Source organism: Dipodomys spectabilis, unplaced genomic scaffold (genome assembly GCF_019054845.1).
Source record: "Dipodomys spectabilis isolate Male_0828 unplaced genomic scaffold, ASM1905484v1 ptg000026l, whole genome shotgun sequence".
In the NCBI taxonomy this organism is placed as follows: domain Eukaryota; kingdom Metazoa; phylum Chordata; class Mammalia; order Rodentia; family Heteromyidae; genus Dipodomys; species Dipodomys spectabilis.
Window position 1 is genome coordinate 8210672 of NW_024870703.1, and position 24744 is coordinate 8235415.

Genomic DNA, 24744 nt, shown 5'->3' on the forward strand with positions numbered 1-24744 from the left:
GTTCTCACTGTTTGTGAATTAGTTTCTTGAACTCCTTTTATCTTTCAGATATTAAGCCTTTATCTGATGTATTGCTGATAAAGATCTTCTCCCAGTCTGTTGGTTGTCCTTTTGTTTGTTTTCTGGACTACATTCTGATTGGGATGATACTGAATCTCACTGTAATTTTGATGTTACTTCCTTTATAATTAAGAATGGCATTTTTTCATGAGTTTATTGGCCATTTGAACTTCATCATTTGAGAACTGTCTTATTCATTTCTCCATTGGATTTACTGGTTTGTAATCTTTGGAGTTCCTTATATATTCTGGATAGTAATTCTTAATGATAGCTAGCAAAGATGTTCTCCTTTTCTGTATGTAGGTTGTCTCTTGATTCTGATCATTGTTTCCTTTGCCATATAGATGCTTTTTAATTTGATACAGTTTCATTTGTCAGTTCTTACTTTTATTTCCTGGGCAATTAGAATCCTGTTCAGAAAGGTATAATCTCCGACTTTAGGTATAACCAAAGGTATAACCTATGTCGGTATATTTTCCAGGGTCTTCCCTATGTTTTCCCCTAATAGTTTCAAGATTCTAGGCCTTACATGTAAACTTTTGATTCATTTTGAATTAATTTTTATAGGGTAAGAGATAGGGACCTAACTTCAGTTTCTTATCCAGTTCCTTGCACCATTTGTTAAAGAGGTTGTCTTTCCTCCAACAGGTTTTTAGTATCTTTGACACACAAAAAAAAAAAATCATATGCCTGTGGCCATGTGGGCTTATTTCTGGGTCTTTATTCTTTCCCATTCATCTGTGTGTTTTCTTCTGTACCAGTACTTTGCTGGTTTTGCTGCTTTGACTGTCTGGTATAATTTGAGGTCAGGTATTGTGATAACCTCCAGAATTGCTCTTTTTTGCTAAGGATTGTTGTGAAGTAACTTTTGAAATTAGGCTTGTGAATCTCCAACTTTGTTCCTCTTTTTCAAGATTGCTTTACTATGAATTCCATAAATTTTCAAATAGATTAGCTTATCAACTTCTGGAGGGTGCTTGAAAAGAAAGGAAAGTCAACTGCAATTCAGTAGGTATTACACAGAATTTGTAAATCGATTTGAAGATTATTGCTACCATAACAGTATGAGGTTTTTAGGTCCATGAATGTTCTATTTATATAAAAGTCTCTTTAATTTCTTTCAGTAATACAATTTTCAGTTTATACATCATGCATGTCTTTCATGTATGGATATTTTATAGTGAAATCTTATTGAGCTCATTTATTAGTTCTGCATGTGTCTTTGTGGGGGGGCAGTTCTTCTTCCTAGATTTTTCTAAATGCAAGATTGTATTATTTGCATTTGCAAGAGAGGTAGCTTTTACTTCTTCCTTTCCAATCTGAGTAGCTTTTATTTCTTTTTCTTGCCCAATTGCTCTGGCTAGAACCTCCAATACAGTGTTAAACAGAAGTGGCAGGAGCAAGCATCCTTGTCTTGTTCCTGATCACAGGGGGAAAACATTCAGACCTTCACCATTAACTGTGATGTGGATTTTTTATTGATACTCATATATCCAGTTGAAGAAATTCCCTTCACTTTCCACTTTGTTGAAAGTTTTTTTTAAATAATAAATATGAGGGTGATAAATTTTGATAAGTGCCTTTTCTGTTTCTTGAGGTGATTGTGTGATTTTGTCTTTTATGTCTATTAATATGTCCTTTATGTCTGCTACTATGGTGTGAATTTGTAATTGCTTTGTAATTGCTGAGTAGTATCTTATATGTATAGTTTGTTTATACTAATTCATCAGTTGATGAACAACAAACGGGTTGTTTCCACTTGGTGGAAATTTTCAGTAATATAGCTCTAAGCATTCACAAATAAGTGCTTGGTCACATGTTTTAATTTCTCTTAAGTAAGAAATCTAAAGAGGGCTGGGAAGGTGGCTCAGTGGTAGAGTGCTTGCCTTGCATGCATGAGGCCCTGGGTTCGATTCCTCAGTACCACATAAACAGAAAAAGCCAGAAGTGGCGCTGTGGGCTCAAGCAGTCAAGCACTCGCCTTGAGCAGAAGAGCTGAGGGACAGCACCTAGTCCCAGAGTTCAGATTCCCAACCGGCAAAAAAAAAAAAAAAGAAAGACAAGAAAAAAGAAATCTAAGAGTCAAATGATAAGGATAATTTAATGTTATAAGAAATGGCAAGCCGGGCGCTGGTGGCTCACGCCTGTAATCCTAGCTACTCAGGAGGCTGAGATCTGAGGATCACGGTTCAAAGCCAGCCCGGGCAGGAGAGACCATGAGACTCCTATCTCCAATAAACCACCAGAAAGTGGGGCTGTAGCTCAAGTGGTAGAGCGCTCGCCTTGAGCTGAAGAGCTGAGGGACAGCGCCCAGGCCCAGAGTTCAAGCCCCTCAGCCGACAAAAAAAAAAAAAGAAATGGCAAAATGAAGCTAGGCACCAAAGGCACATACTTGTAATCAGTAAGCAGAGGATTGTGGTTGAAAGCCAGCTAAGGCAGAAAAAGTCCATGAGACTCTAATCTCCAATGAACCAGCAAAAGGACATTGTGTTTCACCAGCAATGAATAAGACATCCTTATTTCCATCTGGACTTGGTATTATCACTCTTGTTAACTTTAGATATCCACTGGGTTTGTATTCATCTCATGCTTTCAAGTTACATTTCTCTAGTTATTTCTCTAATTATGTCATGTTTCTTTTCATTTGGCCTGTGATTTAGTAAGGTATCTATTCAAATTTTTTGCACAGTTCTTTACATAGTAATGTTTGACTTGTCATTGAGTTATAAGAGTTGGTATTTTGTGACTGGGGATGTAGTTTAATGGTAAAGTGCTTGCTTAACTTGCACAAATCTGTACATTTGATCCCCAGCATTGGGGGAAAATTTTTCTGTAGACAAGTTTTTATACAGGTAAATATTTCATAAATAACTTTTACCTCTTTGGCTTTCATTTTCTTGGCATGTCTTTTGAAGAGCAGAATTTATTTATTTATTTATTTATTTATTTTTGTCAGTTGTGGGGCCTGAACTCTGGGCCTGGGCGCTGTCCCTCAGCTCTTCAGCTCAAGGCTGGTGCTCTACCACTTGAACTACAGTGCCACTTCTAGTTTTCTGGTGGTTTATTGGAGATAAGAGTCTCACAGACATTATTGGGCTGGCTTTGAACTGCGATCCTCAGACCTCAGCCTCCTGAGTAGTTAGGATTATAGGCACTCACACCAGCAGATATTTTTATTTCTGATATTGTCTAATTGACCAATTGGCTTTCTTTTGTATTCAGTGTTTATTGTGCCCTCCTAAGAAGTCTTTGGCTATCTCAAAGTCATAAAGATGTTCTTTCACATTTTCTTCTAGCATTACAGCTTTAAGTTTTATATTTACATGCCATAAAATGAGGTTGAAATTCTATGATTTTTTTTTCATACAGTTTCCGGTTATTCTAGCACTGTTGTGCCTTTGAATATTTCTTCTGCCCTCTTTTGCCTCTCTTAGAGATTTCATTCATGTGAATTAGGTCACTTGAAATTGGTCCACCAGGTCACTGATGATCTGAGTTTCTTTCTTTTTGCCCTTTTTTAATCCATTTTCGGTTTTTTATAGCCTCTACTTCTATGTCTCCAAATTTCCCATTGTTTTCTTTGTATTGTCTAATCTGCTATTAATTTTATCCAGTGTATTTTTTTTGGGGGGGGGGGGTTTGGGTCCGGTCGTGGGGCCTGAACTCGGGGCCTGGGCGCTGTCCCTCAGCTCTTCAGCTTAAGGCTAGCGCACTACCGCTTGAGCCACAGCGCCACTTCTGGCTTTTTTCTTTTTGCTTATGTGGTGCTGAGGAATCGAACCCAGGGCCTCGAGCATGCAAGGCAAGCACTCTACCACTGAGCCACCTTCCCAGCCCTATCCAGTGTATTTTTAAATTTTATATACTGTTTTGATCATCTTGTTTCTGTCCTTTTTCATCTTCCATACTTGAGTACCATGTATCAGCTATTTTCATGCCCTCATTTCTAATTATCACTATTTCTGGGTCCATCTCTTTTCTGAATCTTTTATCAGGTTATGGATTATACTTTCCAATTTCTTTGTAGGCTGGTAGCTTTTTTATTAGAAGCCCCAAAATGTTTATTTTATTGCTAGATGCTGGGTTTTGTTTTATTCCTCCAAAATGCCAAGCTCCTTTGGGGTTACATTAGAATGGTTGGATTCTTCCTAGATTTGTTTAAGCTTTGTCCTGATGGGTTCAATCTGAAAAGGAGCTTTAATTTAGGGCAAATTTAGCTCTACTTACAAAGTAATACTTTTTAAAGGTCTCTTACTCTGGCTGAGAGAATTCAGTCAGAAATTATTCAGCCCACTCTCTTGTTCTTCTACCCAGCCTCACAGAGTTTCACCCCATGCATGCAGATTGCAGATCAATATTCAGTTGAAAGATTCAAGGAGTCCCTTGACCTGCAGATATGCAAATCAGCAAGGTTACTCACACTACGTAGATCCCTCCTCTAGGCTGTGTCCCACTGTTTCTAGATGCCTCAGTCTTTCCAAAATTACCTCATCGTTCCATCATTCCCCTGAGCCAGACCTCTGGGCTCTGTGTTCTGCTTCTGCTAAGGCTTGGAAATTGTCTTTCAGCTATAGGTTAGAGTAGGCATAAGGTTAACCTTGTTTGTTTTTTCTCTCAAAGACCTTCAATCTTGCTCTGCCCATGTCCAAGGTTTAAAGACAATAATTTCCTACATTTTCGGTTCAGATTTCTAGTTGATTGTGCTAGAATGACAATTCCTGTGAAGGGGTAACCATAGATCACAGAAGAAAAAAAAAAGGAATGGTCAACACATCCAGGGTAGGAGTCAGAGCTTCTGGGGTGGTGTCTGAAAGTCTTATTCTATTTCCTGTTATTGTCATTCAGTATCACAGAATAGGTGTACTTTAATAAATAAAAGAAGCACTGAGCACCAGTGGCTCATGCCTGTAATCCTAGCTATTCAGGAGGCTGAAATCTGAGGACTATGATTTGAAGCCAGCCCACACAAGAAAGTCCATGAGACTCTTACCTCCAATTAATCACCAAAAAAGCAGGAAGTAGGCCTATGGCTCATGTGATAGAGTGCTAGCCTAGAGCACAAAAGCTCAGGCAGCACCCAGACCCTGAGTTCAAGCTCCAGGACCAAGCACAAAAAGAAAAGGAAAGCAAAGAAAGGAGAAGAGAAGAGAAAAGAAACTTACATAACTCAAGAGATCTGGAAGTCTTAAGAACTGCTGAGACTTAGTAAGAGCCTTCCTATCACATGGCAGACACCACATGCCAACACAGCTTCTTAGCTTCATATAAAGCCATCACACCATTGTATTAGGACCCCACTCTTTTGTTTTGGACTGTGATCCTCAGATCTCATCCTCGGAGTAGCTAGAATTACAAGCTAGTCACCAGTGCCCAGGACTCCATTCTTTTGTCCTCACTCAACCTTTGTTCCCCCCTCTTATTACCTCACAATATGGATTAAATTTCATCTTAATTTTTGGTGGTAACATATAAACCATAGCACTGTATAAACTTACACATAAGGTCACTTCCATTGCTCACCTGTCAGAATGTACTTAACTCTGCTCTCCATATTGGGGCTGGACTTCCTAGTCCAACCAGATGCTGTTGGATTTTTGCCAGCTATGATCTGCAACTTACAGTATCACACCTGCTGGTGTTTGTGTATGATGCAGTAAAGATGCAGACCCTGGAGCCCAGGCTCAATTCCCATTCCCAAGAGTTGTAACACTGGCTAGAGACTGAAAACGATGGTCCTGGACTTTTCATACAAGTGAGGCAACAGAAGTTTGCCAATTAATTAAATGATGCACTCAGGTCAGTTTCATTGCCTAAGGATATCAGAGAAGCCCTCATTCCTCTGTAAATAAAAAATTAAATTGGGTGGTCCGGTCGTGGGCCTGAACTCTGGGCCTGGGCACTGTCCCTCAGCTCTTCAGCTCAAGGCTAGCGCTCTACCACTTGAGCCACAATGCCACTTCCGGCTTTTTTTTTTCTTTTTGCTTATGTGGTGCTGAGGAATCAAACCCAGGGCCTCAGGCATGCAAGGCCTCTACCACTGAGCCACCTTCCCAGCCCCAGAATTCAATCTCTTTTTTTTTTTTTTTTTAGTCGGCCATGGGGCTTGAACTCTGGGCCTGGGCACTGTCCTTCAGCTCTTCAGCTCAAGGCGAGCGCTCTACCACTTGAGCCACAGCGCCACTTCCAAAAAATTAAATTGAACAAGGATTGAAGGGGTGTCTATGGTGTCATGGTGGGGAAGTTTTTTATTTCCAGTCTTACCCTTCAGAGCAGTTCATTGACAGAAGCAGCAAATGCTGGGAAATAACTTGTAGGTTTGTGTCTTTGGTTTCTTACATGTTTATCTACATATATCCTGACTTCTTTACTATATTGGACAAAAGCCCCAGTGTGGGGCCAGAAGGTAGAGGCAAGTTGTGAAAAATGCTGTCCTGGGCTGGGAAGGTGGCTCAGTGATAGAGCACCACATTCCTTAGCACCACATAAGCAAAAAGAAAAAAGCCGGAAGTGGTGCTGTGGCTCAAGTGGTAGAGCGCTCGCCTTGAGCTGAAGAGCTGAGGGACAGCGCCCAGGCCCAGAGTTCAGGCCCCATGACCTGACCCAAAAAAAAAAAAAAAAATGCTGTCCTTCCCAGTGCCTGATGAGCTCAACTTTACCCAAATCCTTAAAGCACTCTTGTGCCTTCCAAGCTAGAAAAGCTGAGCTCTTCTTTACTGGATCGACAGCGTAGTCTTCACATGGTATTCTCAGAAGCATATTCTCCCGTCTATGCAACAAGTAAGGAATCATCTTCTGGAAGATACATGCATCTGAGAAAATGCTGGAAGCCAGGGAAAGAGGGAATGTTTTCAAGGGTGCATGTAGTAGGAGCCACACCTGTATATGCAGCCAGAAAGGTTCAGAGAACTAGAAACAAAAATAGGCTCATCTCAGGGGAGACATGGTTAGTCTGCAAGACCTCCACATGTCTTTCTATACATTATAACCAAAAGGGCTCCTGGGGTCAAGATTACAGTTTAGGGGCGGGGAAGGTGGCTCAGTGGTAGAGCGCTTGCCTTGCATGCATGAGGCCCTGGGTTCGATTCCTCAGCACCATATAAGCAAAAAGAAAAAAGCCAGAAGTGGCGCTGTGGCTCAAGTGGTAGAGCACTAGCCTTGAGCTGAAGAGCTGAGGGACAGCGCCCAGGCCCAGAGTTCAGGCCCCACGACCCACAACCGGACCCAAAAAAAAAAAAAAAAGATTACAGTTTACTGGGAGGGGCAGAGGATTTTAAATACACACTACACACACACACACAGAGACAATGGAATTTCCCTTCAGTAAGGAAAAGCCAAGATTGATTAAATTAGTTCATTTTTATTGTTGTTATAGTTCCTATGGTTTCCTGTTCTGTACAAAAGGAACTTTTTTTTTAACTGAGGAATTGCATAACAAGACATTAACATTCACAGAAAGTGAAATTATCAACTGATTATCTTTAGAACCAGTTTATCAACTATTTGCAATAAGAATTTTTGTTGGATCTGATTACAGATTTTTTTTTACCAATCTACAGTTGTCAGAAATAGAAAAAGCAGACCATCCTGCTGTGATTCACAGTGGAAATCTGCTTTGGATTTTCTTTGCACCCTTCCCTCTTTTGGTGGAGTGTAAAGTTGCCAGGAAATAGAGGGAGAGCAGAGGAAACTGTAGAACAACTATGTTGTAAACTTTTTTGACCTAGTGACATCCGAGAATTCAAAATGTGAAAGGCAAATTCATTCATTAATTTATTCACTTGAGGCAGAGAGCATAGCGTGTGCATGGTCAGTCAGAATAAAGAATCTTCTGAGACTCAGTGACAGACGAGCATCCAGAGTGGCACAAGCAATGTCACTGCCATTTGCACATTGTCTGAGTAAGTGACTTACTTTATGGTATTGAAACCATGTACATGTCTGTTTGGCCTTTTCATTCCCAGAGGGATACTTTCCCATTCATAGGTACGAATTGCTATTTATGATTTGCTATGATTCCTGGGGCTTTTGTCATTCCTGTACCCATCTCTGTTGTGACCAAGAAAATACTGCTATTCAGCCTATATACTCACCCCACCCCGCTTTTTGTGCTAGTACTAGGGCTTAAACTCAGGGCCTCATGCTCTTGCACAAAGTATTAGTTAGTTGCTCTACAACTTGAGCCATACGTCCAGTTTCCACATTTTGCTGGTTAATTGTCTGCCCAGCTGGCTTCATTCAAACTGTGATCCTCAGATCTCAGCCTCCTAGGTATCTAGGATTATAGATGTGAGTTACCAGCGACTAGCCACTTTATCATTCATGCCCTTTTTACTTTGAGCAGTTCAGCCCAAGGCCTTTAGGCTACCTTGAGAGACATAAGAGCAAAGACCAGGAATTGTTTACAGTTCTGTAGTTGAGTACTAGATGAAGAGTTTGACTTATGATTAGGGGCCACAGTCTTAAAAAACAAAACACCACCAGACACTAGAATTACCCACATTCAGCATGGCAAGGTGTTTATACTAAGAAGTAAAGATGATCTCAGATGGTCTGAGGTGGAGCATGTGTGGTCTCTTCACCACCAGCAGCAGCAGTATTACCTGGGAACTTGTTAGGAAGTATGGTCTAGGGGGCCACACCCTAGATTTATTTGTCCTGAAAGTGAGCAGCTAAAGTTTAAGAGCCCCTGGTCTAATGTAACAGTAAAATTACCGTCTAGGACATTGCTCAGAGATAGGAATGCCTGGGGGACTGCCTCCCCATTCACCTAAGTTAAATGCTCTTAAATTGTAACTGCACTATATGATTATTAATATGGTAATTATATGTATTATATCAATGATTTTTCAGAGTGCCCTTGTTAAAGCTATTCAGATTGGCATGCATTTTTTTTCTTTTTCTTTTTCTTTCTTTCTTTTTTTTTTTTTGTTGTTTGTTTTGGGGTTTTTTTGTACCAGTACAGGATTTGAACAGCTTAGGCACTGTCCCTTAGATTTTTCACTGAAGGCTAGCACTCCACCACTTAAGCTACAGTTCTACTTTCAGCTTTTGGTAGTTAATCGGATATAAGAGTCTCACAAACCTTCCTGCCCCAGCTAGTTTGAAACCACAATTCTCAGTTCCTAGCCTTTTAAGTAGCTAGGGTTACAGGCGTGATCCACCAGTCCCTAGCTACCATATTATCTTTTAAATTTTTTAAAGAAATTTTGAACCAGACATACACACATTTTTAATCCCAGGTGCTTACAAAGCTATGGCAGGACCAACCTGGGCAACATAGTAAGACACAGTCTTAAAACAAAACATGCAACAACATAAAAAGAAATTTTGACAAACCTGCATCAGCAGCTCAGAAGATCAAAAGTGGCAGAACTGTGTGATGATTATGTTCCTGCTCCTGAACACCATCTCTGTTCAAGTACTGCTGCTGCTAAGTCCTCATCAGCAACCTGGTGGATGTTAGCACCCCCACCTTAGTTAGGGAACACAAGCCTTGAGGTCCAAAATTTACTTTAGCTACAAGCACTATTGCTGATGCAAACAGAACTGAAATCTCCAACTTGTGTGGAAACTAAAAATTGTTAAAATGGTACATCTGAGGTCACCAGAAGACACAGTATAAATAGCTACTGGACTCCTTTTCACAGGCAGGTTACTGAGTAAGAACTCCTTTGGTTTCTTCCTAAGTTATCGCTGTTCCTGGGAGTTGAGCTATCCAAATAGACCATTCTCTGGAGGCTTTGGACTCTAAAACTGCTATCCTAGATGCTGCTTTCTGGTGACATTTTTACCAGCCCCTGACCCAGTAAAACATAGCTTTGTGCTTCATAGTTAGGCATTCTACTATTTGAACTAAGTCTTCAGCTCTTTTTGCTCTAGTCATATTTGGTATATTTTTTGGTTACCCACTTTTTGTAGAAGCCTGCCTGAACAATGATCTTCTTAATTATGCTTCTTGTCATAGCTGAGATAATAAGTTTGCACCACTACACCTAGCATTTTGGTTGAGATGGAGTCTTATGAATGGTTTTCCCTGGCTGGCCTAGAACCCTGATCTCAGCCTCCTACATAACCATTATGATAAGCACATGACACCATGCCCAGCTATTGGTTAAAATGGAGTATTATGCACTCTTTACCTGGCTGGCCTTGAACTGTGGTCCTCCTAATCTCTGCCTCCCAGGTAGCTAAGATTATAGCTCTGAGTCCTCAACACCTAGGTTTGCACATTTTTCATAAGATCAAATTCCTTTAAAGAGTTGTCCTTTCCAGTGACACTATAATTTCATTTCCTCTGTTTTTGGTAGTAAGAGAGCCTGTCCATTACAAAATGATAATAGGTTTTTAACATCCTTACTTTGCAAAACAAAAGTTGGCAACTTATACCTGTCTGCACATTATTTATAACATTTTATTAGGAATTACTTCTCCAGTGAGCCAGGACATAGCACAGTAGGAGGGCTTGTTCTATCATGTGAATCCAGCCATTAAGGCATTCCCTTGAAGGCCAGAAATATACTTTCTCTGAAGGAGGAAAAAATACTTCTAAAAGTGAAATCAGATTGGATGTTTAGAATCAGTCACACATACTTGAGTGACTGAGATGGCTGTACTGGTGGGAACATGAAAGACTCCCACCAAAGAGGGCTGGGAAAAGCTTTATGTGGGATGGGTTTGCAAAAATCATCCCAGCTTATAAAACTACAGAGAGGCCATTAAAGTAGAAACTTGATTCTTTAGGTCAACCTCTTCCCAACAGAAGAAGAAACCTAAAGCAGCCATAATTGAGAAAAGTTAGATTTAAAACTTAAATACCTGCAAGTGAAGAAGTCTGATAAACTTCAGATAGAGGAATGAATTCCAATTCTTAGTGTGCTGCAAATAAAAGGCACTCACAGAAACGAAAATAAGTCTCACCTGTTGATTTAGACGTTGAACAACATTTGATAGGGCAGGACACAAACATTGCCTCACCAGGGAGAAATCCTGCTTGTGAAACCACTTGGTGAGTCTCCCTCCCATGAGTGAAAAGACTAAACAGTAGCTGCAAACTCCCAGGACTCAACAGAAGTGTTTTCCAAAAGCTCTCATGAATTTCACATGCTCCCTGGGCTGAGAAGAAAGAACTACTTTGTTAGTTCCTGGGCTATGTCTTGTTCAAGTTTTAAACATGGTTACCTCCAGCCTCCTATTTACCTAGAGACTGCAAACCCCTTGCTCAGTACCAAATGCAGTGGAGGTGGTCTCTGTAGTTTCTGCCCAAATGGGAGTCCCATGAGAACAGGGGCTAGTCTTTCTAAGTCACTGCTTCATCCAAGACCTAGAAGAGATCTAGACCAGAAGTGTACCTAGTGAGCCGTGGCACTCTTGGCACTGTGGGAGCAACACTTGCTAATGCTTATTCATGCTTTGACTTCTTGCTGACTTTCTCTACTATGAAGTACTGGGCTAACATGAGCTTCACTCTGCATGGAACCCTAGCCCCAATCAACTCACACACCTACACACTCAACAAGCCTCTGTAAATTTGTCCCATCAGAGTATGGCTCTCAGCTGGGGTACAGAGCAGAATCACCTGCCAGCTTCTTAGGCCAACCACCGGCTAGTGAAATCAGAGTCTACTAGCATGGGATTCAGGCATGTGTGGCTGAAGGCAGCAGTTTTCAAAGTAACTAGTCAGCAGCACCTGTGCCTTTTTTGTCCTTTAGACATGGCACGGTTTTGCCTCTGAAGTGGCATTTCTGGGGGAAGCCAGGCACTCTGTGGTTTAGCAAGTCTTCAGGGGCTTCTGTTATACATGTGTGCATGAGAAGCTCCACTTTAGGCCATCACTTTGGTTGGTAGTTGTAACACACCAGAGAATATTTTTTCCAAGCAGCAATTTAAAGAAAGTGCTGAAATGAGCATCATTTGGTACTTTGCTGCCTTGCAGCACACTTGTGACACAGACCACAAAAATTCCTCTAAACACAGTTCTAACTCTCCCAGCAGGCTTCAGGGAGCCATCCACAATTTTATACCTTCTTCCTGTAGTGTTGTCCTGGGGAAGCAGTGGGTTGAAGTCTTCAATAAGTGCTTTCACTTTCTTGAAGAAAAAAAAAAAAAAAAGATGGCCAGGTGCCAGTGGCTCACGCCTATAATCCCAGCTACTCAAGAAGCTGAAATCTGAGGATCATGATTCAAAGCCAGCCTAGGCAGGAAAGTCTATGAGACTCTTAATCTCCAATTAACTACCAAAAAAGCCAGAAGCGAAGCTGTGGCTCAAGTGATAGATAGATAGCCTTGAGCAAAAAAAAGTTCAAGGACAGTGCCCAAGCCTGAGTTCAAGCCCTAGGAGCAGCACAAAAAGGAGAGGGGGGTGGGGGGGGAAGGAAGGAAGGAAGGGAGGGAAGGAAAGGGAGGGAGGGAGGGAGGGAGGGAAAGATGACACAAAGTTGAAAATCCCAACTGCTTGGGGTTTCCCTGCTGCTTTGTAAAGATGACCACCCCCTGCTTTCGCTGGGACTTCAGGCTCTTGGTTAAGAGCAGAAATGTGTCTGCCTGAATGGCATATGGTAACCTACATGGGATACACTCATATTGGACACTTGGTCCTGTGTCTTTGCCACTTAGGGCAGATTTCTTTTTGAAAAATTACAACATATTACTTAAATTCCTAGGTTATCATACATTTATGCAATTTTTTAAAAATTTCAACCAAGTTTAAAAAAAAACTTCTTGATAAAACATTTCTGTTGCATTTATTCTTGAAATCAGCTAGAAACTGGCTTTGATATTTAAAATAACTCTTCAAGACTGGCATAGTGGTTTAGGCCTGTATTCCTAGCACTCAGAAGACAGAAGCGGGAAGATCAACAAAGTGAAACCCAGTGTGAAAAATAATAATAATAAAAAATAAAAATAGTTGGATACTGATAGTTCACATAGCCTCACATCTCAGGCTACTCAAGAGCCTGAGATCTGAGGATCATAAAATAGAAGAATCAGAGAGACTCATGTTAACCAACAAAAACCAGAACTAGAAATGTGGCTCAAGTGGTAGAGTACCAGCCCTGAGGGAGAAGCCAAAGGAGAGCATGTGGCCCTGAATTCAAACTGTAGTACCAACACATAATGAATCAGGATAAATGGGGGGGGCGGTAAATGAGTGGATGGATGTATGGATGGATTGATCAATCAATGGATTGGTTGTTCACATTTTAGTGTCATTCCTTTGCCTACAGAAGAAGAAGATCATATGGAAGAACTATATATAAGATCCTTTATGTGGTCTACCATGACAGATACATCTTCACCTTATTTCTTCTCTAGCCTGATCTCCTACTTTTCTCCATCTCACATTGTATTCTAGTAAAATCAAGCAGTCTATACTCCCAACATGGTCCATTCTTCTCCACGCCCTTGAACCTTCCTTTGTCTTTGGTTGTTCCAACACATTCTTACCTCTCTTTCCCTTTGAGACTCAGATTGCGATTTATACCACTCATCTCCACACTAGAAGGCAAACATTAAAATTTAACAAGTAGATAAAATGTAACAGTTATACACTTAGGACTAAAACAAAACAAAGAGAAAATGAAGAGCCAGGCACTAATGTCTTCACAACTGTAATCCTAGCTACTCAAGAAGGCTGAGCTATGAGAATTGAGACTTTGAGTCAGCTTGGGCAGACAAATTCAAGAGACTCTTACCTCTAATAATCAGCAAAAAGGTAAAAGTAGAGGCATGGCTTAAGTGGTAGAGCACCAGCTGTGTTTGGAAAAACCTGAATTCAAACCAGAGAGAGAGAGAGAGAGAGAGAGATTCAACAAAGAAAACAAGCCTTGACTTGAGTACCAAATACAGGTGGGGAAGGATGACTCATTCCTTTCAGTAGACCATGTAAAAAAGGACTGTGGTTCCAGCTGACCTGGTACTCCATGTGAGTCAGTATTGTGACTAGTAACCTAGTGTCCAGAACAGGGAAAGTTAATAGTCCTGTTGGACAGATTAAGCAGGAGTCACATCCATTTTATGAGCCATACTTACAGAGAGGATGAGGCATGTCCAAAACAATGCAGCTGGAATAGTGGGAGGTGACCTATCATATGGGCAGGAAGTAGAGTGTTTCATCAGGGAAAGGCAGATGGAGCACAGTAATTGTAATCAGATGCCACTGACAGAAATGCCAGTGAGGGCCTCAAAATGAAGAATAAGACCAGTGAGTAAAAACTCCAGGGAGAATTTTGCAACAATTAGATCTATTAACAATGGAATAAGCTCTGAGCTCCAAGTCACCGAAGAGTCAACACAGAGCCCCTGGAGAACAGTCCTGTAGAGAGATTTGAACCCCAGAAGAATTTGGACTTTTTCCCCTGATCAGCTTTGGAGGCTTGGTGATTCAGGAAGTTTGAATGTCCAGGAGGGATGCCAAGGGTTCATTTTCTGATAGTAATGCCTTTATCCTTCTTGGAGGGAAAATTATAAGTTGCCTAAATTGAAATTGCTTCTGGGCCCAGAGTCCAACCTTAGTGGGCTAGCACTTACCACATTGTTTATTTGAGATCCACCTAGGAAAGACATGTAATGGTCCTATCCAGGCTAATACCCAGTTTCTGAGCCTTCCATTCTCCCATGTCCTTTCACAGAAAGTTGAATAAAGTGAATACTTTCTTCTCTCTTCTTTTTTGCTTTTAGTTCTGAAGAGTCTTGGCTTCTGGGAGGAAATCAAGGGGATTATTTCATCATCAGAGCTGATAACAGGATTCCCCTGTACCATCAAGGTGCCAGGTCTGCCCCAATACCTGGAGAGCCTCACCAAACTAGCCCTCAGTGCAGTATGGGCAGGGCTGGCTGAGGCTGGAGGGCAGACAAATGACGCTCCCATCACCTTCTCTCAGCTGCTCAATTCTTCCTTTTCTGAAGTGCGTTTGCTGACTCTGGATGCACTTTTAGAAAGGTTCTCATGTGCAGCCTCGGCACTGGGAGAGAAGGGATTACCACCCTTGCTCTGCAGTATGGCAGAGGAGCTCCTGCTACTGGCAATGAAGGAACCCCATCCAGAATGCTTCTGCAAGGTAAAATCTCTGCCAGATTGATGCCTTCCATGCCTCAGTTCTTTGGTGAGCTACCAGGAAAATAGAATCAGAAAGGCAAGATCAGGCTTAGGCTTTCTAGGGGCATTAACTAGATTCAGCACTCAAAGGGTAAGGAGGATTCTCTTTGTATAATGCATAATATGCTTCAGGTATAGAAAGACATTTTTTTAAGTGCCAGGCACCTGTAATCCTAACTATTAAGGAGTCTGGGATCTGAGGATAGGTCCAAAGCCAGCTTGGGCAGGAAAGTCCATGAGACTCTTATCTCCAATAAGCTACCAAAAAAATTCAAAAGTGGGACTGTGGCTCAATTTGTAGAGTGCTAGCCTTGAACAAAAGAGGCTCAGGCCGGGAGCTGGTGGCTCATGCCTGTAATCCTAGCTATTCAGGAGGCTGAGATCTGAGGATCACAGTTCAAAGCCAGCCTGTGCAGGACCGTCTGTGAGACTCTTATCTCCAATAAACCACCAGAAAACCGGAAGTGGCGCCGTAGCTCAAATGGTAGAGCGCTTGTCTTGAGCTGAAGTGCTGAGGGACAGCGCTCAGGCCCAGAGTTCAAGTCCCACGACCGACAAAAAAAAAAAAAGAGAGAGAGAGAGAGTCAAGAACAGCTCCCAGGCCCTGAGTTCAAACCCCAGGATTGGCACAAAAAATAAAGATAAATTTTTAATAGTGGTTGATAATAGTGGTATTAATAGCAAAGATTAACCAAAAACAGAGCCACTCTAAAGTGTTTAGAAAAATAGGTCATTAAAAATTAACTTTGGGGGACTGGGAAGGTGGCTCAGTGGTAGAGTGCTTGCCTTGCATGCCTGAGGCCCTGGGTTCAACTTCTCAGCACCACATAAGCAAAAAGAAAAAAAGCCAGAAGTGGCACTGTGGCTCAAGTGGTAGAGCACTGGCCTTGAGCTGAAGAGCTGAGGGACAACGCCCAAGCCCAGAGTTTAGGCCCCATGACCAGACCCCCCCCCAAAAAAAAAAAATCAACTTTGGGCCAGGTGCCGGTGGCTCATGCCTGTAATCCTCGCTGAGATCTGAGGATCGTAGTTCAAAGACAGCCTGGGCAGGAAAGTCCATGAGACTCTTATCTCCAATTAACTACCAGAAAACTGCAAGTGGCACTGTGGCTCAAGTGATAGAGTGCTCACCTTGAGCTGAAGAGCTCAAGGACAGTGCCCAGGCCCAGAGTTCAAGCTTCATAACCGACAACAAAAAAAAAATTAGGAATGTGTCAGAGCTCATCTTTGCTCATATGCCTATTATGGGAGCAGATGGCCGTTGGGGAAAGGCCATTAGAGTCTGGGAATCCAGTTCTATCACTAAGAGTCTTCAGATTTGTAATTACTCCATCTAGCTTCAGATTCTCACAGGTTATTACCAGAAAACAAGTCAGTAGGAGCCTTTTGACAGATAGGTCCCTGTCATCTGTTAATAGTGATATTTATTTAACATCTGGAGTCTTTTCTCTGAGTATACCTTTCTCTTTTTTTTCTTCTTGGACTTGGCTCACACAGATACTGAAGATTCTTTATCACATGGACCCCAGGGAGTGGCTTCCCCAGACAGAACGCTGTGTTCATCTGACCCCAAAGGAGTTCTTGATATGGACCATGGAGATTGCTTCCAATGACAGGTTTGCCCCACTGTCCCTGTGCAGCCCAGGTGGCATATGTGATCCCATCAGTCACCATGCAGTGATCCTGCTCATAGTCCTAGCCTAGAGATCCAGGTCCTGTATTTCTTACTAAGCCTTAGCTAGGAGCTGTTTTCAATTCCATCTTCTCCCAAGGAAAAGATAACTTCAGAGTTACACATTAAAAAACAAATGTAATTACTTCTGGAGACATTTGTATAACCAAAAGGTAAAAATTTCATCTCCACATAGGTTATATATTGCCTACAAAAAATGTATATGTATGTCCAATATATTTGATTTGATTTGTTTGATTTATACATTTGATTTTGATCCTCCCCCCACCCCCTCAGATCTGAAATCCAGGGTGTGTCTCTGAGACTTGCTTCCAGAGTGATTGCCTACCAGCTGCAGACACATGAGGAGGTAAGGCTAGTTCTGTGCCTTCCCTGAGGCTGGGGGTGGTTTGTGTTCTTTTCCCAGAAGGTGTCAGTTTTCCCAACAAGCACAATTGCTGTGACTTGTTTGCATGGCTTCTATTAAACAATTGCTCTGTGTTGAGTTTTCACAGGACTAACTTGAAAAGACTGAGTACCACATTTCTTTTCTCTTGTGCATTTTCAGTTAGAATCCATGACAATGATACAACTTCTCCATCAACACTCATATACCCATTGTTTTCTTCCCATTTGTGTAGCTAGATCCTACTTGAAATAGGAAAAAGCAAATTAATGCCAAGAATATTAAAGCTGGTAAGTTCAGAATGCCAGAGGCTGGCTTGAGAGAAAACCAAAGGGTGAGCATTAACTAGCTAGAAGCTATTTCCTGGATCTGTCATTCAAAGTCAGGCTAGTAGGACAGAATCAATAGGAAATAAAATAATAATAATAATAATAACAACAACAACAATACCTTGTAATCCCAGGATTTAGAAAGCTAAGGCAGAGGACTGAAAGTTCTAGAGTTCTAGGACAGCCTTGGCTACATAGCAAGACTTTCCATTTAATTCCATTATCCTATAGATAGTCAGAACAATCATTTAAACAATTAGCATATTTTGAACATTTATAGTTCACTTGGTAAATCTAATGTCATGATCATCTATCTTCTGATGCTATAACAGAGTCCTAAGACTGAGTTGTTTATTTTAAAGACAAATTTATTTCTCATAGTTCTGGCGGCTTGGAAGTCCAAGTGCATGACCCTGACATCTGAAGATGGCCTTCACACTGCCTCATAACACAGGAGAAGGCATGTGGGGAGGAGGGAGAACACCAGAAGAACTCACTTTTATAGCAGAGCCACTCCTGTGGTGACTCACCCACTCTGGAGATAACTGCATTTATCCATCCAAATCATTAGAGTTCCACCCTAGTGACCTCATCACCTCTCAGGGGTCTCATCTTCCATATAAATGCTGTCACGGCAGCAATTAAATTTTAGCATGACTTTTGGAGAAAATGTTCAGACCAAAACAGGAAGTTCTAGAGAATGACAATTGCCTTTCTAGGGAAAAAAAAAAAATGGCAGTATAAAAGAAACAATCCAAATGTCAATCAACTCAGAATGGAAAATTATTTGGCCATAAAAGGGAATAGAATGGGGCTGGGAAGGTGGCTCAGTAGTAGAGTGTGCCTTGCATGCACAAGGCCCTGGGTTCAATTCCTCAGCACCACATAAGCAGAAAAAGCCATAAATGGCACTGTGGCTCAAGTGGTAGAATGCTAGCCTTGAGTTGAAGAGCTGAGGGACAGCACCCAGGCCCAGGATCAGGCCCCACGACCAACAAAAAAAAATTGGGGGGGGGGGGTGAGGGGAATAGAAGCTGTATTTTAACTGTAGCTATTTTGAGGGGCTAAGATCTAGAGAATCATGCTTTTGAGTCCAGCCTGGCAAAAAGTAAGACCCCTACCTATCTCAATAAAAATGTTAGACATATTATTATACAGTCTTCATCCCAGCTATGGCAGAGGGTAAATAGGAGAGTCATGGTCCAGGCCAATCTGGGCTTTATCTTAAAAGTAACCAGAGTAAAAAGGGCTGGAAGCATAGATAAAGTGGTAGAGTGCCTGCCAAGCAAGTACCAGGCTCAGAGTGCAAACCTTAGTCACAGGGAAGGAAAAAAAATGAGTAGATTGCTGGTATTTCCCCTAGCATGGATGAACCAGGTGAAAGAAGCCAGTTATAAAAAGATCATATGATTCTATTTACCTGCAATGCCCAGAATTAGACAAATCCAGAAGTAAGATTAGTAGTTGTTTAGAGCTAAAAGGATGAACAGGTAGAGGGGTGATAGCTAAAGAATGCAAGTTTCTCTTTGTTTTACTGAAAAGATGTTTGCTGTGATTTGAACATTTCACAACTATATGCATGTATCAAAACATCACATGGTAAATAATAAATACATATTTTTTTAATTTTTAAATAATTCTTATTGAGATTGATTACATAAATTTCAGAAATTTCATAGTATTGTGAGACAGTGATAAAGTCACAAACACATTTTAATCTTCACAAGGCAAATTGTCATTATCACAGTCTATAATGTTTGTGAATTCTATGAGCTTTGACAATACAACTATTTCTTCCACATCAGGTGATATGTTCATTTTTTGCTTAGTGTAAACTGTTCCCTCTATCCCCCTCATTCCCTCCCTCCCATCACTGCCCTTGAGTTGCTTAGTTCGTTTTCATCAATGTCCAGTGCAGCTGATGGGCCCCCTCTGTTGTATATTTTCCCATTTCCCTCTTATTCTGTATCCTCCATCTTCCTCCTAGCTTCTCTCAGCTGTGCATATATATATATATATATATATATATATATATATCATATATCATATATATGTTGTCAAGAACATGGGGTCATCTAGAAATAATACTACATGCTGGGCACCGTGGCTCATGCCTGTAATCCTAGCTACTCAGGAGGCTGAGTGAGACCTGAGGATTGCAGTTCAAAGCCAGCCCAAGCATGAAAGTACATGAAACTCTTGTCTCCAATTAACCACCAGAAGTAGCACTGTGGTAGAGTGCTAGCCTTGAGCTGAAGAGCTGAGGGACAGCGCTCAGACCCAGAGTTCAAGCCCCATGACCAATCAATCAAGAAAGAGAGGGGAGAGGGAGGGAGGGAAGGAAGGAAGGAAGCAAAGAAAGAAGGAAGGAAGGATATGACAATTTGGGTGGAGGTCCTTTGTTTCTTGAGTCCTGTTTACTTTATCGTATCTCCTTGTATTTTGGATTTAATATCCACATATCAGGGATACTATGTGCCATTTGTCTCTCTGCTCTTGGCTTACCTCACTCAAAATGGTTTGTTCTAGTCCCATCCATTTTCCTGCAAATGCCATTATTTTGTCCTTTCTAATGGCTATATCTAATATACAATTTGTGCTTTCAGAACAAGGACTTGCTAGCCCCTGAGCTGAAACAGTGGATACAGCTGGTTGTCTTGTCCTGTGAAGACCCTCTTCCCACTGAGTCTAGGCTGGCTGCTGCTGAAGTCCTCACCAGCACCACACCATTGTTCCTCACCAACCCCCAGCCAATTCTGGGTAAGTGTGTGTGTGTGTGTGTGTGTGTGTGTGTGTGTGTGTGTGTGTGTGTGTGTGTGTGTGTGTGTGTGTGTGTGTGTGTGTGTGTGTGTGTGTGTGTGTGTGTGTGTGTGTGTGTGTGTGTGTGTGTGTGTGTACAAGGCACCAAAACTTGATAAAAGCACGTGACAGCACATACCCTACCTCTAACCTTTCTTGTATCATCTATCGTTCATACTCCATTTATTCTTACCAGCAACTTCTTAGCTTCTTTTCCTTCAGTCATATCTCCTAAGCCTTTATTTCAAAAGCTTCCAGAGAGCCTCTGTGATTGTCTTAACATAAGAATCAGGTCATTTTGGTTCCCTGCAAAAACTATTGAGTGAATCCATTGCCTTTAGGATGAAATGTAAATGTTCTTTAATATGGCTCTTGAGCCCTTCCCTTCCATCACTTGCTTACCCTCCTGCCTCTTCGTCCACCACCCTCCACTTATAAACAAACCTCTGCTTCACTAACTTTTGTCTTTCAAGACTCAGCCTAACTATCCCTTCTACCAGGAAGCCTGCTTCAGTAGTCTACATGAAAAGTGAATGGGCCAGTGTAAGCTGTCACAGAAGGAAGTAGAGAGGGCTGCTCAAAAGAACTGAGGAGTAGAGCCCTCACCCTAGACTTAGTGATGCTGAGGTTCAGGGAGATGTTATAATGACGTCTGGACTTCTGGCCATAGTCACTAGAAGGTGACTTCACTGAACTTGGCTTCAGTACAGTGTCCTTAGGATATGAAAGAGGAGATATTTTGAAGTCAAAAGGTTATATAGCTCTTAACTGATTTCTAGCCATGTCCTCCACCTCCATGTCTCTTTCCTGCTGCCACCTCCATGCCTCAAGAGAAATTAGTAGGGAAGGACCATGGGCTACTGATACTGAAGAAGACTAAGCTTGAGGAGATCCTCAGAATTTGAAAGAGGGGGCATTAATTTTAAAATTAGGTTGTCTTGGATTTTATTTTAGTGTTTAACGTAAGGTTTAATAAGAGCAAAGCCTGGGACCTGAAACCATGCTTCAGTCCTGCCCCTGTCTACTCATACTGTGTTTTGTCCTGTCTTATGGTGCTTTGTTTGGTTCCCTTTTCATCTGTTAGTAGAATTCTGATTTTTCTTACTACTTCCAAGTACAACCATGAAGAATGAAACATGATCCCTGCTCCCAAGAGCTTTCAGTATAGTTTTAGAGGCACATTTCCAGAATAAAAGAAGGAATTGTTTTCAGATAGTAAGATTCATATTTTAGGAATTCAGACTGATGACATATCTCTTAATCTCTCTGGGAAATGAGTTTGTTTTCCTTTCACTTCTTTTTAGGGACATGCAGGCAGATTGAGAGGGAACCTTCAGTAATTATAGTTTAATCATTAGACCTCCAGGAATAAGAGCAAAGTCTTATAAACTTTAGTCAAGCAGGTGTGGTGGCACACTTACAGTACCAACTTTTCAAGAAACTAAGATAGGAAGATCTCCTGAGTCCAATAGTTCAAGACATCCCTGGGCAACATTCATGACCCCCTCCCAAAACCCAAGGCAAAGAGTGTGAAAGCTTCTCCAGTAAAGTTCATCTAGGGGCTGGGAAGGTGGCTCAGTGGTAGAACGCTTGCCTTGCATGCCTGAGGCCCTGGGTTCGATTCCTCAGCACCACATAAGCAAAAAGAAAAAAGCCAGAAATGGCACTGTGGCTCAAGTGGTAGAATGCCAGCCTTGAGCTGAAGACCTGAGAGACAGTGCCCAGGTACAGAGTTCAGGCCCCACGACCAGACCCAAAAAAAAAAAAGTTCATCTATACTTTCTGATTAACTTGGCTACTTTAACCCTGGCTCACAACAAGCACGATGTATGTGGAATAGCCTGGAGCTCTTCCATGGAATAGAGTCATAAGGAAATCATAGCATTATAGCGATGAGGAAGAAGATGAGTGGTGGCTAATAGCCACTATGAACATGAAAAATTGTACTACCGAGGGGAGAAATTTAGAAGTATAAATGACTATGTTAGAAAAATGTCAATAGAGAAAAGTGAGATCCTAGAAAACGAAAGGGATGGATTCTGAAAGTGAGTAAAATTGAAATCCAGATCTAGAACAAAAAGAAGAGAACAAAGCTCCAAGTGAAGCCATTTCTGCTCTTGGCTTGACAGAAGCACCAGTGACTCTGATAGCAAGTCATCTGGGGACTTCTCTGAAGGAGAGATGGACAAAAGGCAGGTGCAAGAACAGGATTGCTTTCCTGTGACAGGACAGGGATGCTGGTGGTAGTCTGCCATGGCTCTCCATTGAGATCCTCCACAGGCCTCATCCCACCCTGCCTCTCTGAAAGGTACAAGTTTGCCTGTCTCTACCTACTTGATGAAATTGTGATCATAAGTCAGGCCACTCAGCTTCCTGCCTGTGCTCTGGATACTTCATTTCTACTGCTTAGAAGTAGATACTGTCTTTGCCTATGTGTCTGTGCAGAGCAGCACCTAGCATAGGCTATCAAGATCCGTGCCTGGGGGTAATGACAGCAGAAAAAAGACCTCACAGACATATGACATAGGCCTTCCTCTTTTTTATTCTTAGCCTGAAGCATAATCTGCCTCAGTGTGCCTCTCTCCTCCCTCCGTGTGCGTGCGTGCGTGCGTGCGTGCGTGCGTGTGTGTGTGTGTGTGTGTGTGTGTGTGTGTAGTTATGATACTAGAGTTTGAACTAAGGGCCTTGAATATTTGCTTGGCTTTTCCTCACACATCAGATAGCACTCTACCACTTGAGCCATATCTTCAATTCAGCAAAGTGTTCTTAATGCATAAATTTCATTCTTGATAACCATGACAGTGAGCTGAGAATCCTCATGTCTGAGCTAGCCCCAAGACCTTCGTGAGTCAGACAGTACCTTCTTGGGGACTTGTCTATAACTAATTACCTCTACCTGGTTACCTCCTTTGCCCGTTCCCAAAATAGATGTTTCCAATCCTACCCCAAGTCTTCCCTATTCCAACAGTGAGCTGATGTTCCAGTCTTTTTGCAGTACCTAGGAAAGGAATGGCCTTCATACATTCAGTGTTAGTCTTTTCCACCATGGAGTTAGAACAGTATTTTTCAGGTACAAATACTGAGATTTGTATGGAAACTTGTATTTGAAATTTGTACCTGCCTGTGGATTGCATTCTAGATGACTTATTTATTTTTGGTTTTCCCAGAGTTGCAAGACACGCTTGCTCTCTGGAGGTGTGTTCTCACCCTCCTGCAGAGTGAAGAGCAAGCAGTCAGAGATACAGCGACAGAAACAATAACAACAGCCATGTCACAAAAAAATACCTACCAATCAACAGGTACTTTGTTCTATCCTTTTGCATTGCCTTCTTGCTCTAATATAGGGGCTTCAGAATTTTCTTGTAAGCTTCCACAGAGTGAATATTTTAGATTGTCCATTCAGTGTCTGCCTCAACTCTGCCATTTTACAGGGAAAGCAACTAGAAGCAATAGATAAGTAAATGGGCATAACTATGTTTCAGTAAAATTTTATTTTACCAATGTTGGTCTACTGGCCATAGTCTGCTGGCACCCACTTAGTACATCCTACAGAAAACTGATTTTCAAAAGTAGAAATTTAATCAACAGCATTTGGTCTTTTCATCTGTTTTAAATAAGGCCAACCACAGGTTTTACCTCTGTGGTTACATAACCCAAGAATCACAGATACATCAGTTTGTTCCTATGTAAGTTTTTATGTATGACAGAAACATAAGTATGTGTAAGTTAAGTTTCTCCTCTCTTTGCCTCTGCTACTTACTTGGTAATGACATTAACTAGTCAGGAGTGGGTAAAAAGAAGAGCAGCTTAGATGGGTAGTGCTGAGCTCTGATTCATAATATGAGCTCTTAGGACCCTGGCCCAGGAGGTTTTCTTTGTGGTATGAAAGCAAAAGAAACCTATCCTGAGGGTAGAAAATGGGCTGCTGGCTGAAAGGGACAGGAAGCTCTACCTCTGGACGAGGGACTCTGGGAAAGTGACATCTTTAGAAGTCTCAGTTTTCTTGTGCTTAGGCCTAGGTGTCCAGAAAGATCTCTGGACCTGTCATCCTGATAGGAAACAAGAATGGCATTAAGGCAGAGGTCATAATTAAGCAAAAACATTTTCCTTAGTTGGGTGCCTGTGGCTCACACTTGGAATCTTAGCTACTCAGGAGGCAGAGATCTGAGGACCACAGTTCCAAGCCAGCCCAGGCAGGAATGTCTGTAAGACTCTTATCTCAAATTAACCACAAAAAAACAAAGTAGAACTGTGGCCTAGAGCACAAAACTCAGGAACAGTGCCCAGTCCCAGAGTTCAAGCCCCAGGACTGGACACTTTCCCCCCCAAAAAAAAATTTTTAGCCAAATTCTTGTAATTCAAAGACCTCAGCAACATCATGTCA

The 24744-nt window shown here is 41.7% G+C and overlaps 1 protein-coding gene across 2 annotated transcripts in view; it reads left to right on the forward strand.

Moving 5' to 3' along the window:
- Thada (THADA armadillo repeat containing) overlaps window positions 1-24744 on the forward strand; it is a 309811-nt gene that overhangs the window by 246201 nt on the left and 38866 nt on the right. Inside the window, exons 33-37 of one of the 2 annotated variants that reach the window (XM_042675482.1) lie at window positions 14737-15116; window positions 16652-16770; window positions 17124-17196; window positions 20168-20321; window positions 23528-23659. In XM_042675482.1, coding sequence (XP_042531416.1) covers window positions 14737-15116; window positions 16652-16770; window positions 17124-17196; window positions 20168-20321; window positions 23528-23659 — 858 coding nt within the window. Of the gene's footprint in view, window positions 1-14736; window positions 15117-16651; window positions 16771-17123; window positions 17197-20167; window positions 20322-23527; window positions 23660-24744 lie in introns of those variants that run through there. The other variant, XM_042675483.1, reaches the window with a different exon arrangement.